Source organism: Macrosteles quadrilineatus, unplaced genomic scaffold (assembly GCF_028750875.1).
Source record: "Macrosteles quadrilineatus isolate MER2022 unplaced genomic scaffold, UCM_ALF_1.0 Scaffold_1__1_contigs__length_201487025, whole genome shotgun sequence".
In the NCBI taxonomy this organism is placed as follows: Eukaryota; Metazoa; Arthropoda; class Insecta; order Hemiptera; family Cicadellidae; genus Macrosteles; species Macrosteles quadrilineatus.
The window spans coordinates 96,409,302-96,428,859 of NW_026542594.1; the positions used below are offsets into that span (position 1 = coordinate 96,409,302).

At 34.0% G+C, this 19,558-nt stretch overlaps 1 protein-coding gene across 1 annotated transcript in view; it reads left to right on the plus strand.

The window, feature by feature from the left end:
* Positions 1-19,558, plus strand: part of LOC128991644 (transmembrane protein 120 homolog) — a 42,606-nt gene that overhangs the window by 975 nt on the left and 22,073 nt on the right. The window contains exons 2-4 of the mRNA XM_054414760.1: positions 7,614-7,732; positions 8,403-8,573; positions 19,283-19,375. Coding sequence (XP_054270735.1) covers positions 7,614-7,732; positions 8,403-8,573; positions 19,283-19,375 — 383 coding nt within the window. The remainder of the gene's footprint in view (positions 1-7,613; positions 7,733-8,402; positions 8,574-19,282; positions 19,376-19,558) is intronic.

Here is a 19,558-nt window from a genome sequence, read left to right on the forward strand (position 1 = left end):
TTTATAATTTTATTTTATGAACAGAATTTAACCTTCATTAGATTCTTTCGTTATCAGCAAGTTTGTTTGTTTAGGTTACTTAGGATATGTAGGCCTATCTTAATTGCCGGACGCCTTATCCACTGCGTTTCTCATTATTTGGCCTTTTTTGAACACTTCACATTTGGCACTTTTGATGCAAACGCCTAAACTTATTTAACTTATTTCAACCTGAAAATGGTGATTGAAAATTTAAAAAGATTCTAAAAATCAGTGTTTATTTTTATTTTTTATTATTTTTTTATAAGTAGGCTACTGTACTACTTTTAATGTGTTTTTACACTTACTTAGAACATTCACTTATCCCCTCTGACACTTTTTCGGCAACTGCCGTTTTTACCCAGGAAATCAGGTTTGAAAAATCATAAAAAACTGCAACGTTTTGAACATGCCTGGCCCACTCCTCTACCAAACTAAATATAATCTAACCTAAGTTAACCTAAACTAACCTAACCCGACCGAACCCATGCTTAGGTTAGCAATAAGTTATGCTGAAAATTACGTATTTTTCTTGGTATAGGCTACCATGGTGTGGTTAGGTTTTCAAAGTTAAGTTAGGTTAGGTTAGATTATATTTAGTTTGGTAAAGGAGTGGGCCGGGCATTTTCGGCACCCACTTTGCAGTTTTTTATGATTTTTCAAACATGATTTTCTGTGTAAAAACAACAGTTGACGTTCAACTGTTCAACATATAGGCCAAATAATGAGAATAAAACATGTTTTTCATAAATCTTTAGATGCCCCTAAAGTAAACAAATACCTTATATCCATTTGAATGATTGTAGGACGGATTACTAAAGTGCAGCTGACAAGCCTACTGTCATAACTTATTTTTGTAACCTAAGTAAAAAATATGCCTAATACTAGCTGTACCCGCGGGCTTTGCCCCGTTTAACTTCATAAGTATTCGCATGGCTCATTCACGTCCTGGTTGAAGTTCGTTCGCTACACTCACTCACCTTTAGGTTGGAGCTCGTTCGCTGCGCTCACTTGCCTTCAGGTTAGCTCGTTCGCTACGCTAACTCGCCTCCAGGTTGAAGTTCGTTCGCTACGCTCACTCGCCTTTTGGTAGGAAATTAGCTGTTGTCATAAATAAAAAAAAAAAATAGTGCTGCACCCTGTTGGTAATCCTTGTAACTTTTATGCTATTGAACATCATAAAACAGAACCAACTTGTTTAATTGAAACAGCTGTTAAGATTCATTAATTCCTTTTAAATATGAAAAATCATAAGGTTAACATGGGGAACTACAGAGCCACTGGGGCGGAGCCGAAAGGATTTTTGAGATAAGAATATGCTTTAATGTTAATCGGGAATGTGAGCTATCATCATGCCAAATTTCAGCCCAATCCGTCCAGTAGTTTATGCGTGATTGAGCAGCACACACACACACAAACTATAATATTAGTAAGATAGGCCTAGGGCCTATTTAGTCTCAGTTGTTCAACTAAATATTCTGCAACTTCACACATATTTTATTTTGTTTATTTCGACAGTAAATGCCTAAACTCAGCCTAATTAAGTTAACCAATCGTCAGTTACACCACGTAGTTTTCCTCTGGGTTCCTTTTTTTGTAATACAAATATTTGATATCACCAGCCTATGTAACTTTATAACAGGCCTATACATAAAGTATGATGTATATGCTGCCTCCTCTGCAGCAAACCTGCAGACTAAGCGAATTTCCATTTGCTTGATTGGATTTAAGTCTTCTTAAAAAATAAATATCCCCTTAAAAATACCACAAAATTATTCTCTATTTATATAGGCCTAGTAGCCTATTAGTTTAACAAGTACAGTACTTAGGTTTGCTGCAACAGGGAGGGGTTAAAAGTGTGTTTGTGAAATGTTAGTAGTGAGCCGTATTAATAAAGAAGAGGTAGGCCTAAACCTTTTACTTGTGAAAATTCGAGGAAATCCTTCTATCTGTATTAATAAAAACTCAAGCAAAACCTTTTACTTTATAAGGAAAAGGTAATCTATAGAAAGTTGAGGTTTTGCTCATGACTTAAGTAAATGATTATTAATAAAACTGACCATTTACTTTTTATTTGAAGTAAATCCTTAAAAAATTATGCATCTGATCAGTAGCAGATTATACGTTTTTAAAAGTAAAAGGTGTGTGGTGGTTTTACAGTGTGGTGCTAAATTTTAGCGAATTTCCTAAATAGGGAAAAAGCTATTCCGTAGGTCTCATGGTAAGACCTAGACCTATGACCCATTTACTATTCCGTTTTCAGGTCCCCAGAGGCCAAAAACCTCCTCCGATCAAATTCAAATATATATGTGTGCCCGTTAGCACGATAACTCGAGCAAAAGTGATCCGATTTTGATTAAATTTGGTGCAAACGTGTAAACTTACGTTTATTCTAAGGGATTCGCGAATCAGCATAATAGGATATGGAAACGGGGGTTTATGGGTGGTTTTATGGGGTAATTGGATTTTAACATTTTTGACCCTAAAAACATAGAATTTAGCAGCTTCTTTCCAAGCCATTTTGTAGAGTTTAAAAAAACTATTAATTTAGTAGTATATCGAAGCGATATTATGCGCCTAATGGCTACGGAAAAAAATTAAAAAAATTGTAAATTAAAAATTTCCATGTTATTTTTATGGAGAAATTTTTAAACTCATGTAGTTTTCTTGTTTATGAGCATTTTTTTTATCAAATTTACATTCATTTTATACTAAACTATTACCCTCCCTGTAGCAGTAAGCCTAAGTAATCAGCTAAACCATGTTAAACTAAAGCTATTTAAATAGGAAATGAATGTGATATTGGAGACATTTTAGTGTACCTACATCCAATCAGGCAAATGGAAATTTACTTAGTCTGCAGGTTTGCTGTGGCGGGAGTATTTTGTTTACCTCCTACTAAGCTATCAACATTTCAATAAAAACACACCTCAATACCTTCCTTGAATCAGCAAACCTAGGTACTCGTTACAATTAATATTATTTAAATAGGAAATAAATCTGACAATTTTCAGGAAATATTTTAGAAGAAATCCAGCCAGGTAAAAGGAAATTTATTAAGTCTGCAGCTGCGGCGAGGGTTCCTGTGGTTATACAGTACTACATGCTATCTACAAAGCATATACAGTATGATGATTTTTATAAACAAATTTATTATGTACCCGACTAACTATTATCATCAACCAAATTCTATGTCTAGAAAGGGATTAAGATTCTGGGGGTAAAATCCGGGGTAAAATTCCGGCCCACACACTCTAGATTTTATAATTTAGTTTGTGATGATTAAATTCAAAGCCGGATGCAAAACCATTACACGGAGTTGGCACAGCCTTTGAGGGGTATCAGTAGACAAAAATAGACAGGATTAGACGTGTAACATGTGATGTTTCTAAAGAAGGAACCATTTACTTCCGAGCAGAAGGATTTGCTTGGAAGTAAAAGGTAATCATTATTAATACGGTTTGAAAGATATGCTTTTACTTTTACCTTTTACTAGAAGCAAATGCTTTTGCTTCATACCTTTTCCTTTTGAGCATATCCTTCTTTTTATTAATACGGCTCAGTACCTAGGCCTATGATAGTTTAATATGACATTAATGCATTTTCCAAATTTGATCAAAATATGTTCATAAACAAGCAAACTAACTTAAGTACCTAACAGTTATTTATCTATACAGGGTGGAACGAAGTTAGTGTTAAAAAATTTTATGTGTTAAACTACTAAGTATTGGTGACAAAATGGCACCAATTTAAGTTTCCATACCCTTACAGGTAGGGAATAACAGACAATTTAAGATTTTTTCAAAATATTTGTACTTACTTACGTAAAATGGCCAGAAGTGCATTAAACATTGTTTTTATTCTACATCCGTTGTCATTTTCAGAATTTTCGTTAAATTTCCAATAATAATTGTATAAATTCATTGAGATTAAACATCTGCATGAGCCCTTATTTGGCCATGGAAGTTTGAATTCAGGGGTGCCCACAAGGGGGGGCTGTGACGCAGACTGCGTCATTGAAATTCTTGGGGGGGGGGGGGCTCAAAAAATTAAAATGGGGGGGGGGTGGCTAAAGCTTATTGCAGTGTTCAACGTGACGACAATCCAAAATACATTACGAAGTCGCCAGATAGAAAGTGTATTAATTAATGACAATAGTTATATTATTGAATTCAATTAGTTAAAATAAGATTTTAGGATGGTTTCGGATTTGTGTAGAAAGTTATTATACAAATTAAGCAAGACGTGAGATCTAAGAGGGAGCGCACGGGATGGCTCAACTGATGTGATAGATAAAAGATAACGTGCGTTGTACAGACACGTCCAGCTACACCGCGACTTAGCACAGAACGCTTTGTTGACATAAAGCTCGTTAAAATACAATCAAGTAGCATAGGCTACAACACTTTACACTATTGTGTAGATACCTGAGTTAATAGGGAGGGGGAGTAATGAAAAATACGGCTAATCCAACATAGTATAAAAACAGAATATGACAAATCCATTAAAACGCTGTAAACAGCCATTAACGTTACGATTTGCATTTTTATTAATGAAATTCAATATTGCACAATCATTGTTATTGTGCAATAACATTATTATTCTAAATTTCTAATCATTTATCTTGGTTCAGTTGTACAAACGGCAATGTTTAAAATTATAGCTAACTCAAACTCAACTAATAACTAGACAAACACTGAATTGTTATAAATAACGTAAATATTATAAAGGAACCTTTAGAAGGTGTTGTAAGGTACTGCTCATGATAGACAGATAGGCTACCGATAGGTGCTGTATCACAGCATAGGAATTGATAGATAAGTAATAAAAAAAAGTGTAAAATTATATTTAGCTAGTTATTTAGCTACATAAAAATAACATAGGGATTTTAAATTTGTAATTTTTTGAATTTTCTCCCTAACCACCAGGCGCATAATGATGCTTCAATATACTAAGCTAGCAGAATACCTGTCCTTCGTTCGGGGTTGGCGTTTAAGTATAAAATGCTTAATGCAGTTATACTCATGCTTTGTGTTTGCAATGGAAGAGGACACGATTTGAGAAAATTTGGTTCTTTTAATTTACGGAAGCTATAGAAATAACATATTTACCATTGTCATGTTCTACCAACTACACCTAAACAATAAGCAAGTAAATTATCGAATATTCGCACAATATCAAAACATTATTTATAAATTAAAAACATAAACTTCGCTGTAAACAATCCTACTTTAAAAGTTTTCATTGTGCATCACAGCCTTTTGTTGTGGCTTGGTTCAAATTAGCAGTGTTGTTATAAATGAAAAAAAAAAATAATGCTGCACCCTGTTGGTGAACCATAAAACTTTTAATAATATTCAATATTATAGAACAACTTGTGTAATTGAAAAAGCTGTCAAAATTCTTTAACCCCTTTTAAATATGAATACTGGTACTCATAAGGTTAACATAGGAAACTCCAGAGCCACTGGGGTGGAGCCCGAAAGGATTTGAGATAAGAAAATGTTTATATGTTAATCGGAAATGTGAGCTATCATCATACCAAATTTCAGCCCAATCCGACCAGTAGTTAAAGGGTGATTGAACTTCAAACAAACAAACAAAAAAACTCACCAACTTTCACATTTATAATATTAGTAAGATATATATATTTTTTTAAGCTCTACAAAATGGTTTGGAAAGAAATTGCAAAATTTTATGTTTTTAGGGTCAAAAATGGAAAAAAACCATTTTTTTACTCTATCAAACCCCCCATAAACCCCTGTTCCCATGGTCCGATCATGCTGGTTTGCGAACTCGTTCAAATAAATGTAGGTTTGAAACACGTTTATACTAAATTTCATCAAAATCGGATCATTTGTGCTCAAGTTATCATGCTAACAGACATATATATTCATTTGAACGGACGGTGTTTTTGGCCTCTAGGGACCTCGAAACGAAAAAGTAAATCAGCCCGGGTCCAGGTCTTACCATGAGTACTACGGTAATAGCATTGACTTTATATCTACATAAATGCTATTACCGTATTAGGCTACTTTATTATTTTATTTTTAATGACAATTTACCATTGTATCAAAACGTCATCATCCTATGTAGCTTTATTTATATTTGTTCAATTATAAACTGCTTTTGAAAAATAAAATATTTGAATTACCATGTCCTAAATCAAAACAAAAATGAACTGTCGCATTTATGCGTTTGTCAATTAGCGTTGAGGCTATTAAAAAAAATTTAACTAAGGTCTTCGCTATAGACCAGGTGTCGCAAATATGCGACATTACAAAAGGAAAAAAACAAGAATATATTATTTACAAACACGATTGCAGCGTTTTACAAAGTAAACGATCACTGTTTAACAGGTTTTAGCCTGCGCTCTGCGTCTACTGTTAACCAAGTGACAGCCGGTCTATGTGTAAGATTAAAATGTATACCTCGGTCCAAGGCAATGACCACGACGTCGCATATATGTGACGCTCGGTAGCGAACGTGTTAATATACTGAATTATTTGCTTTTTAAGCTGTTTATAGTGGTTAAAAGAGAAATTGGGACATTTTATGTCTTCAGGGTCAAAATGAGAAAACCCTATTTTCACCCCCATAAAACCTCATTCCCATGGTTCAATCATAGATAGGGGCCTAGGGAATTTAAATCCAAATCAAATGAGACCTTGTTTGTTAAAATCGGATGACAAACAATCAAGTTATTAGTTTTTTCTACATTCGGTGCTAAAGTAATTTAATAGGACTACCATACTGCTCTGTACAATAACAAATAATAAATAATATGGAAGTCCTATAAAATTGCGTAAACGAATGTTGAAGAAAACTGATAAACACAATAACAAGCTGCACTCACAAATGCCATATGTGACACTTAAAAGGCATCGCCAAGCACAACCGCACAACTCACTTTGCCGCCACATATCTTCTGGGCTGTCGCTATTGGATAAAAACGCTTGTCATAAAAATGAAAAGTATTTTGGTCCTGGGCCTAGACCTTACAATGCCACCTTACAATAATAGCTAATTAAAGAGCTTTCTCATATTACACTTACACATAATTTAATTAATTTGGGTGACTGATATGGTAGTTGGTGTGGTTGAGGCTTGACTAGCAGGCATGGAGGCATGGAGAATTGGGAACTGAGCTGTTTTATCAATTATCAATTAGTTAAGATGGGGACGCCACTATGTGCGTATTTTAACCCAAATATGAGTGAAGGATGAGTGTAGGATGAGTAGCGCGATCTTGTAGTCTTGTTAGTGACTAAGGCCGACATGTTCCTTAGACACAGCTGTTAATTAATAGCCCATACAGCTAATGGCAACTAAGGGACCTACAGTTTATAGTGGAATCCGAACCACATATTTCCTTGTAATTTACGAATTGGTCTAATTATCAGGATAGTACTGCGGATAGTCGTAGTACTCACTAGTGCGGACGTTAATCCACACCAGGGAGCATCGCATCCACAGTGCATCCCTATAAATATCCACAATTCGTGACCTCCTAGTAGCTGGATTTCTATCTGATAACCTATTAACTATGAAAATAATATTCTTAAATATGTCAAATGACTATTGTATTGTTTAAGGCAACAAATAGAGAGTATTTGGCTAAACTTGAAGAAGTTGGGGAACTTCAAGGAAAATGTGTAAAGGATATCTCGCATCAAAGATATCGGCTGCAAATCATTAACAGTTCATTGAAAAAGTAAGTGAAATATTATAAACTAAATAACGTTTTATAAATTGTTCTCATATTTGCTCAACGTTCAAAAAGCTGAACAGGATTGTAAATAAAATTGTGATTAAAAAAATGAAAATGAAAAAAATGAATTTTTGGAGGAAACATGTAGCCTACTTTTTGATGTGATTTTAGAAGAATAGGACTACATCCAAGATGCCTTTATTGCCTTTACTAAAACTTTCATGAAAAGGTTCCAAATTATATATTTATAAAACATATGAACAACATCAAACCTTTTAACTCTGCATTTTTACAGGTAAGTAAAATTTACTCACTACATAAACTAACCAAAAGAATGTTATTTGAAGCAAATACAATGTAGGCTACAGTTTCAATGATGAAGATAACATGCAAAACTTTATGCAGCTAGCCTATGGGTTGGTCAGAATTTTTTTTAGAAAACACAAAAAAACATTTTTGATAGCCTATGTTTGTTATATTGAACTGTTATGAACAGCGTGAGTATTTCCATTAGTTACATAGCTTTTTTAGTCGAGTCTTTTAAACTCATAAAAAAATGACTGTTGTTGGTTTTAAAATAACACCTGTAATACTGGTACCTCCTTGACACTTGCTCAATTTCGAGCAACAGGTAAACTACTACTAATTATTATAATCCTGTAAATATTCATAGGTTGAAAATATCAGATATCCAGAAAAATGAAGTTGAAAAACTTAAAAAAGGGATTGAGCAGAGGTACAACCAACTGGTGGAGATGGAACACTGTCTTCCAAAGGAAAACGGTACATACTTGAAAATCATCCTGGGCAATGTAAATGTGTCAATTCTGAATAAAAATGATAAGTAAGTAATGATACATTTTTAACTCATTTGTAAATAGTAAGCAAAGCAAACACAACAATGATCAATATTTGTAATTGCTGGGTTTTTAATTAAATGAAATTGAATAAAATGAAATATGTTTATTGTCTTTTGAACTTGACAATGTCATAAAACAGCTAAAATTATAGAATAGTCAGTTAATAACTACAATATAGCTAACTACACAAAATGAGACATGTTAAAATATACATATTTTAAATATTACAATTGAATAGTCTTATTGTTAAGACAAATTTGTGACATTTTAGAATAATGGAAGTGATTAAACCCCATGACCAACCAAATACAAAAGTACTTTGGTCAATTTGCTAACTCTACTTAAAAATTATACCAGGCATTTAAAAAAATACTTTAGAGAATAGAAGGGGTTGTTTAAAAGCCATTTGTCAAATTTTGTTTTAAAAGTATTTTCAGGATATTTTGGTATTACCTGTATTAGCTTGTTGTATATTTTTAGTGAGATTACAATAAACTTTGAGAGTTTAAAACCTTTTAAGAGTTTACTGTCTGAAAAAAAGCATTGGTAGCAACATTTTTATTCCTTGTATTATGAACATGATAATTTTGTGTGATTAAGTTGGGATTTTTTAGAATATATGATACAGAGTCAAATAAATAAACGTTAATTACTGTTGGAATTTGCAGCTGAATGAACAGGGGTTTACAGTGTTCCTGTAGGGGTTCACAAGATAATATTATATCTAAAAATGGATTGAAAAAAGCACAGTAGGCTGTTTTAATATAATTTTGATCCATACAAGGTATTAGTTTAGTTATAAGAAAGATTACCCTTGAAAGCTTAGAACTTATGTAATTGATATGAGGTCCCCAAGAAAGAGTCTTATCCAGATAAATACCAAGAAATTTGACATCTTACTAATATTATAAATGTGAAAGTTTGTGTGTTTGTTTGCTTGTGTGTTTGAAGTTCAATCACGCATAAACCACTGGACTGATTGGGCTGAAATTTGGCATGATGATAGCTTACATTCCCGATTAACATATAGGCATATTCTTATCTCAAAAATCCTTTCGGGCTCCGCCCCAGTGGCTCTGTAATTCCCCATGTTAACCTTATGAGTATTCATATTTAAAGGGAATTAAAGAATTTAGTCAGCTATTTCAACTAAAAAAGTTGGTTCTATGATATGGAAAAGCATTAAAAAGTTATAAGATTTACCAACAGGGTGCAGCACTATATTTTTTTTGCATTTATGAAAACAGCTAATTTGAACTAAGCAGCAACAAAAAACTGTGATTCGCAATGAGAACTGTCAAAGTAGGATTGTTTACGTGGATGTTTATGTTTTTCATTTCATGAATAATTTGTGATTTGCCTTCAGGTTAGCTCGTTCGCTACGCTAACGTTCGCCTCCAGGTTGAAGTTCGTTCGCTACGCTCACTCACCTTTTAGTTGCAAATTAGCTGTTGTCATAAATGTAAAAGAAATAATAGTGCTGCACCCTGTTGGTAATCCTTGTAACTTTTTATGCTATTGAACATCATAGAACAGAACCAACTTGTTTAATTGAAACAGCTGTTAAGATTCATTAATTCCATTTCTCATAAGGTTAACATGGGAAACTCCAGAGCCACTGGGGCAGAGCCCAGAGGTCGGAGGGTAAAATCCTTTCTTAGTGAGCGTCTACTACCCAAAAGGAAGATGCCTGCCAAGTTTCAGGTTCCTAGGTCTTATGGTTTCTGAGATTTTGTGATGAGTGAGTGAATGAATGAATGAGTCAGTGGTATTTGAGCTTTATATATATAGACTAGCTGACCCGGCGAACTTCGTATCGCCTAAGTTATAGGTTTCCCCTAAGACAGACCGATGGAAAGAAAGTACCGTTACGTTTAATTTTCAAGATGATCTCGTTCGCATCGCTCAATCACGTCCTGGTTGAAGTTCGTTCGCTACGCTCACTCACCTTTGGGTTGGAGCTCGTTCGCTACGCTCACTCACCTTTAGGTTGGAGCTCGTTCGCTGCGTTCACTTGCCTTCAGGTTAGCTCGTTCGCTACGCTCACTCGCCTCCAGGTTGAAGTTCGTTCGCTACGCTCACTCACCTTTTGGTTGCAAATTAGCTGTTGTCATAAATGTAAAAGAAATAATAGTGCTGCACCCTGTTGGTAATCCTTGTAACTTTAATGCTATTGAACATCATTGAACAGAACCAACTTGTTTAATTGAAACAGCTGTTAAGATTCATTAATTCCATTTCTCATAAGGTTAACATGGGAAACTCCAGAGCCACTGGGGCGGAGCCCTTTTAAGAATTTCGAAACGGGAAATAGTTTACGTCCGATTCGCATACCTACAGAATTTACACACCAAATTTCATAACGATCGGTGAAGTCGTTCCGGAGGAGTTTGCAGACAAACACTGTGACACGAGAATTTTATATATTAGATAAGTCTTTATACATACCTTTTGTACCTGACCTTTACAATTACAGGACAAACATTTGAGGTAATTGTAATTTTTACGACACATTGAAGCTCTGTGATTGTTCTTTCCACATCGGAGGCATAAGTCTTCTATTCCCAAATCTTTTAAGTCTATATTCCGTGTATTAGAAGGCCTGTTGAATTTTCTATTTGAATTTTAATCATTGTTATTTTTGTTGTTGTTGCGTTTGGAAATGTAATTGACTTCATCTTGGCTCATTGACTCATTCTGGCTTTTGATGGAAATACTCCATGAATCAACTTTGGATGCCTCCAGAGCTAATGATTTCTTGATCATTTGACTGAAATTCAGTTTGGGGCACATTAACAATTGTTCTCTTATGTAGTTTTGATTAATTCCTCTTTTGAACTGTGATGCCAGAAATATTTCTGCTGTTGACTCTTTACATGAACATGCAAAGGCACATGACATTGCAATATTTCGAAGTTCATTTATGTATTCTGATAAGCTTTGATTTTCTTTTTGGAAACAGCTAAGAAATGTATGACGTTCTACCATAACGTTTTTCTTCGGACATAAATAATTCATCAGTGCTGCACAGAGTTCATCAAACTGTAAGTCTGTTGCTGTTTTAAGTGCTATTATAGTTGATAGTAATTCATAGAGTTCAGCACCAATGCTATTGAGCAAAAGCTTAGTTGCATTCTGGTCACCAGTCTTGATTCCTTTTATTTGCATGTAGTTTTTGAATCCTTCCAAATATTGTTTGAAGTTTTTCTTTTAGTGTCGTATGATTCGAAACTGGGTACAATCATAATGTTACCTGTTTGTTCCTGTCGTTCTCGGTTCAAAACAGCATTTAGAACGTTTTCATTACTTGCTACTATGGTTTTGATATGCTCTTCAAATTGTCGAGGATTCATCTTGGGTATTTGCATAGGTAAGCATTTGAATTTAAATTGTAAATGATTGAAACTTGATACTAACTGATTGAAATACAATAGCTTTAATCTCGTCGCCAAAACACTGTTGTGTCAAAATTAAATAAAAGAATAGTTTTCATGTAGTTGTCTTTTATTCACAATTAGAATTAACACAAAAATCATAATAACAAATGTAAATAATAATTATATATGAACTGAAACAGCTGACTATTAAGAAAGGCATATAGAAATCCTACAATTACCAACTAGCAGAGTACCCGTCCTTCGTACAGGGTTGGCGTATAAGTATAAAATGCTTATTGCAGACATACTCGTGCTTAGTGTTTGTAATAGGAGAGGACTTGTACGTTATAAGAAAATTTGGTTTACTATAATTTATTTTATACTATAGTATAGCACATCTACCATAGCCATAATGTTCTACCACTGCACCTAAACATTAGAAAAAAGTAAAGTTCTCACAAGTTTTTGTTGCTGCTTGGTTCAAATTAGCTGTTGTCATAAATGCAAAAAGAATTAATAGTGCTGCATCCTGTTGGTAAACCTTATAACCTTTAAATGCAATTGAATTCATAGAACCAACTTGTGTACTTGCAACAGCTGGAAACATTCTCCAATTCTGCTTTAATATGAATACTCATAAAGCCATAAGGTTAACATGGGAAATTCTAGAACCACTGGGGCGGAGCCCGAAAAGATTTTTTAGATAAGAATAAATTATGTCTATATGTTAATCGGGAATGTGAGCTATCATCATACCAAATTTCAACCCAATCCGACCAGTAGTTAATGTGTGATTGAACTTCAAACAAACAAACAACAAAACAAACAAACAAACACACACACAAACTTTCACATTTATAATATTAGTATGATAATCTGTTTAAGCAAACTATTACGCATAAGATAAACATCATTACTGCTAGAGGTTTTTAGTTTTTTTTTTGCTATTATTAAATCATCGGGCGTAATAAAATCCCAGGAAAAAGGCACAGCAGGGATGGGTAAGATAGATAAGAAGACTTATTAAGTAAATCATTTGAACTGTAAGCAATATTAACAATTCTCATTTTTATGTTTCAACTGATTTATAAACAATTATTGAAAATATCAGGAGATATTTTGGGTGTTTTTTTAATCAATTAAAGAATTTCTACTGGCTTTAATGACTTGCCAAGCATTTTTACATTTGTTATTGCTTTTTTTCTATGATATTTGTGTTATGTTTTATTTTATTTTAGCATTCTTAATTAATTGAATGCTTATATTGATTATTAACCCATTATACACTTGTTATGTTTCATTTGAATCACTTTGGTTACTTTTAGCGAATTTCCCATACAGGGAATAAGCTATTACCGTAGTACTCATGGAAAGACCTGGACCCGGGACCGATTTACTTTTTCGTTTTGAGGTCCCTAGAGGCCAAAAACACCATACGTTTAAATTCATATATGTGTGTGTGTGTCCGTTAGCACGATAACTTGAGAATAAATTTTCTGATTTTGATATAAACGCCTAAATCTACATTTATTCAAACGAGTTCGCGAACCAGCATGATCGGACTACGGGAACAGGGGTTTATGGGGTAAAAATTGGTTTTTCTCATTTTTGACCCAAAAAACATAAAATTAAGCAATTTCTTTCCTTATCATTTTGTAGAGCTTAAAAAAACAAATAATTTAGTATATTGAAGCTATGCGCTTAATGGTTATGGAGAAAATTAAAAAAAGTTGTAAATGAAAATTTCCTATGTTATTCTTATGGAGAATAAGTAAACTGTTGTAGTTTGCTTGTTTATGAACATATTTTGATCAAATTTGGAAAATGTATTTATTTCTTACTTAACTTAAACTATTAACATTTTACAAAAAAGAAAACACTTTTACCCTCCCTGTTACAGCAAACCTAAGTAGGTACTCGTTAAATTAATTCTATTTAAATAGGGAATAGAATGTGATATTTTTTAGGAGACATTTTAGTGTTAATACAATCAGGCAAATGGAAATTCGCTTAGGCCTAGTCTGCATGTTTGCTGCGACGGGGGTATTTACTATTCTACGAGGGCTATTCAGAAAGTAGATTACGTTTTTGTCTGTATCCGCTAGGGGCGGGGCTAGCGCGACCATCTTGGAGTTAGTTCGTTATGCAGCTCAGTCGTCATCTAGCCGTGCTAGCAAGAGGTTTCTGCTGTACTCCGTTGAGTTACTGTGACTGTTGAAAATGTCTGTGTTAATTGAAAATGTCGCGAACTGTGAAGTGCGTACAAAAAAACATGAATGGACTCTTTGATTACAGTTTGGTAACCAAGCTTTTTGGTTATGATCTTGTGCAACAAACTTCGCGAAATTTGTGGAAAACCCATAGAGAGTTCTGCTATTGTGAACTTTTGAGTTTTACGGACATCAGCATCAACTTTTTCAACAAGTTAGGCAGTCACAATGCTGGGTCTTCCACTTCCCTCTTCGTCATGAACGTTAGTCCGGCCATTTTTAAATTTGATGACCCACTGACGAACTCCACCTTCAGTAATAATGTTTTCCCCATAAACTTCACAAAGTTGCTGATAGATTTCTATCGGTTTACAGTTTTTTGCAGTCAAAAACCTTTTAACTGCACGCACTTCACGGTTCAAGCATTTTTAATTAACAGAGACATTTGAAAGTGTCACAGTAACTCAACGGAGTGCAACAGAAACCTCTTACTAGCACGGCTAGATGCCGACTGAGCTGCATGACGAACTTACACCAAGATGGTCGCGCTAGCCCCGCCCTTAGCGGATACAGACAAAATCGTAACAAAATCGTAATCTACTTTCTGGATAGCCCTCGTATCTAGCAAAAATTAATCTTTCTTGTATACTGCTCAACTCACTGTTATACCAAGAATTATAATTTTTTTTGTTTTTTTTTTAAATTTGTATTACAGTACCTACATTAGAAAAATAACAAATGTTATTTTTTAAAACTTTGAAAAACATTCTAAAAATGTTTTCTGCTGTTGGATTTATACAATTAAGCACATTTGTCCAATCATAAGTACCAAGCCTATCCACTAACACACCTACCGAATCTCTTGGCAAAATTACTTTAGAAAAGGAGCAGCATATTGATTAACGCAATTTTTCCAAATTCAAAATTATATTTAATAGCAGACCACCAATGAGGGTCAACTCAAAAAATTATGCCAACTTCTATTTTACTCCTGGTATATTCTATGGGGGAAATTTAATAGCATAATACAGGTGGAAAATAAGGGCTAAACTATATCATACATACGGGGGCTATCCAGAAAGTAGATTACATTTTTGTCTGTATCCGCGAAGGGCGGGGCTAGCGCGGCAATTTTGGTGTCAGTTCGCTATGCAGCTCAGTCGGCATCTAGCCGTGCTAGTGCTCTAGAGGTTTCTGCTGTACTCCGTTGAGTTACTGTGACAGTTTAAAATGTCTGTGTTAATTGAAAATGCCGCGAACTGTGAAGTGTGTGCAGTTATAAGGTTCACTGACTGCAAAAAAAACTGCAAAACTACAAAAATCTGCAAAAAAATTGCAAAAAATTACAAAACTAATATTAAATCTATTGTCAACTTTGTGAAGTTTATGGGGAAAACATTATTACTGAAGGTGAAGTGCCTCAATGGGTCATAAAATTTAAAAATGGCCGAACTAACGTTCACGACAAAGAGCGAAGTGGAAGACCCAGCATTGTGACTCCTGAACTTGTCAAAAAAGTCGATGCCGAAGTACGTTAAACAGAACTCTCTATGGGTTTTCTTCAAATTTCACGAAGTTTGTTGCACGAGATCATAACCAAAAAGCTTGGTTACCACAAGTTTTGTGCAAGATGGGTACCGAAAATCTTGACAGAGAGTCACAAAAATCAGCGAATCGCTGCAGCACTAACGTTTCTGGACGCTTACGATAAAGATGGTGACTCACTACTCGATTGCATCGTTATGGGTGATGAAACATGGGTCAAACATGTGATTTGCGAGACGAAATTGCAGTCAATGCAGTGGGGGCACACAAATTACCCACAACCCAAGAAATCCATGCAAACGATGTCGGCTAGGAAGGTGATGGCATCTGTCTTATGGGATAGGGAAGGTGTAATTTTTGTGGACTTCCTGGAAAGAGGCACTACAATAAACTCTCAAAGGTATTGCCAAACTCTGCAAAAATCTTAGAAGAGCGATAAAAAACAAGCACAGGGGAAAGTTAAGCTCAAAGATCCTGTTGATTCACGACAATGCCCGGCCCCACATGGCAAATGTCACTTGCGAAGTTCTTGAATCTTTTAAGTGGGAGTTGTTCCCCCATCCGCCGTACAGTCCTGACCTGGCACCGATTGACTTTCACTTATTCCCAGGAATGAAGAAGTGGCTGGCTATGCAGCGTTTTGATAATGACGCACAGCTACAAGAAGAGGTAATCAAGTGGTTGAAGACCCAGGCGGCCGAATTCTACAACGAAGGAATTTCTAAGCTCGTTAGTCGCTATGACAAGTGCCTTAATTTGAAAGGTGATTATATTGAAAAGTAGAATTTAAGTGTGGCTTTCATTTGTATATAATAAAATATTTTTCCAAAACTGTGTTTATTCTTAATTCCAAAACATAATCTACTTTCTGGATAGCCCCCTGGATATACCTTTAAATATGGTAACTAGGGGTCTGCGGTGCACCGAAAAAGTCGGTACGGTACGGTACAAGCTTAATTACCGTCATCGGTTCGGTACAGAATTTTACACGGTACAAATTCGGTTTGGTACAGCCTAATTAAAATAAGAAATTACTTTTAGTTTACTATCGTAGTCAACGACAGTTGGTTCACATAAAAGTCTTATCAGATGTTTGTTTACGATCTTCATAATTTATTACTAGGGTGATGATGTAATAAAAACCCCATTATCAGTTGCAAATCCATTAACATTTTATCACGACAATCATTGTTGTATTCAAGTACTTCCAAGAACTGTTGAGTTTTATCACTTTATTTCTTTACGACTTTCTCCAATTCTATTTTATCATAAAAATAATAGTTTTATGATGACGCTGGCCATTGCCTACTGCCATAAAACTGTTTATGGCTACACATTAAACTTGTAACTAATCTACAATCTTATTTTATAAGTTAAAATATTTGTTATAGATATTTTATCTTTCTATTGACAACCCACAAGCATAGTTGTTGTTGTTTGCATAATTTTTGTTTTCGTTATTCAAGCCTACTCGGTCTCAAATTATGTCATTACATGTTCTGTATCTTGTCTTTTATTGTTAGATGTGGCTTTTTAAGGCTTAAAATGTTTTTTAGTTTCCTATATTTTTGTGTTGTGTTGAAGGTACTTTATGCAATCTAAATCTTATGAACTAGATAGTGATTTTGCTACCCTCATTGTAACCTAATCAATTTATATATAGGCCCTCCTAAATAATTAGGTCTAGGCCTGGGTCTTTTGATTCTTTGGAAGAGCTTTAAAATAAGAAATTGGGTTGAGCCTAAGATAAACTAATGATTGATTTGATTGATATTGTGGATGTTAACTTTATAAATGAAAAGACAATAATCTTACTCTGTGATAATCCAAATTTTAGTTTCAGAAAAAAACTTTTCAAGAGTTGTATCCATCTTATAGTTTTGAAGCTGATACAAAAATATGCTCTTTGCCATTACTTCATCATAACCTCTAGTGAACAGCTGGCAACTACACTGTCATCGTACTGAATGCTTTTAGGCCTATATGTTTAAAAAAAAATTTAAAACAACTAGACATTGTGTTGGTTGGAAATAATTGACCAGTTGTGTTAAATTATCTTGTCAATAAATGTTTCAAACATGTTTGTTCCTAAAAACTCTTATCATATTTTTAAAACCACTTTTATCATGGCTATTCAAAGTATATCAGAGTAAAATAGGTAAAGCCTTTATCTTAACTGTGATTTTTCTTGACACAATCCTCGTAGTAGTAAAAGGTTTTGTTTTAATAATGTGTTAGTAATTGTTGTTAGAAAACCATGAATGTAGGATACTATCCATTTTCATAGTTATGTCAATGTATTAAAGTTAAAAATAATGGTTTAAATACAGTTCTGAGCAGAAAACCGCAAAAATACGGGTAGCCGCGTACCGTACCGATTTTGTACCGAGAACCGAGGTACAAAATATTGTACTGTACCGAACCGTACCGACCTTAAATTTTCTGTACCGCAGACCCCTAATGGTAACCCAAGGAAATATAATCCGATGTCAATGAAATTAGGATCAAACACATGAATTAACATCCATTTAGATGGTTTCGCAAACCAGCCCGAGGTAACCCATGGAAGGGTGGTAGTATGTCCAACAATTTTTTTTAGTCTTTAATGAAGAATTCAAAAATATTTTTTGCCAATCAAGTCCCTTATCTGTACAATATTCCATGTGTTTTGATTCATCAAGTTTTGAATGCTAAATACAGTCTATTGTCTCCTATGGAATACCCAAGGAGAATTTCATTAATTGCTGAAGGCTATGTTTATAAATATATCCTTATAAATTTCGGCAAAATCATTTGAAATTCACCTAACATAAATTTCTGAAGGTTTGCTGCATCGATTATGTTTTCAGACCAAGTTTGTGTTTTAGTATCCTATGTATTAATAGGCAAGCATGTTTTTCGAAAACCTTTTTCTCAGCTCGCGTGCATCGCAGAAAAAATCCATGCATGCTGTTAGAAAGATATTTTCCTTTAGATGTGCAGAATATCTTTATAAAAAAAAATAGGCAAAAAAATAAGCACAAAAAATTATTAAAAATTAAAAAGTGCATGGGCCTTATGGGTTGCCATGCTGGTGATGAAATAAAAACTACATATAAACACAAAATCAAAACAAATGGACAACATTTCAATCACATGTTTTATTGCGTTGAAAATAGATCGTGGGTTAAAAATAGAGATAATTGTCCATAACATATTTTTGGTTGAGTTTTCAACCACTGGACGACCTCTAGTTTTATTTATATTGAACACATGTGTATAAATACTACTATGTACAAATGCATTTAACTGATTTACAAAAGCTCAAAAATTAATTATTATAAAACTTTTATCTACTATATGTATTTTTTATTTTTTATTTCCCTGCTACACTGAAGGTGGATTCTTTTAACTATCTTGACTCCCTGAGTAAATACAGATTTGAACAAGTATTTTTGGATATTCAATAATAAATTCAACTGGCTTCTATGTTAACCTCCTTATTTCTAATTTTAAAAATTTGTTAAAATTCTTAGAATGTTTGAAGGCCAAAAATTTTACCAAAAAATCTTTTTTTTTCAGATTTAGGTACAAAGATGAATATGAAAAGTTCAAACTTGTATTGAGTATCATTGGATTTGTTCTATCCGTTATCAATTTATGTACAAATATCAGGTGAGTGTAATTATTATTTATTACCTCTTATTCACATGCACGGGTACCATATGCTAATCACTAAGCTAGCAGCGCAGAAACGAGTAATTTCATTTGTTTCTATGTCTAGTTTCTATATGATTAAATGTTATTTAAAAGATGCTATCTATATTTGGAATGAGTTATAATTTTAGTTTATTATAT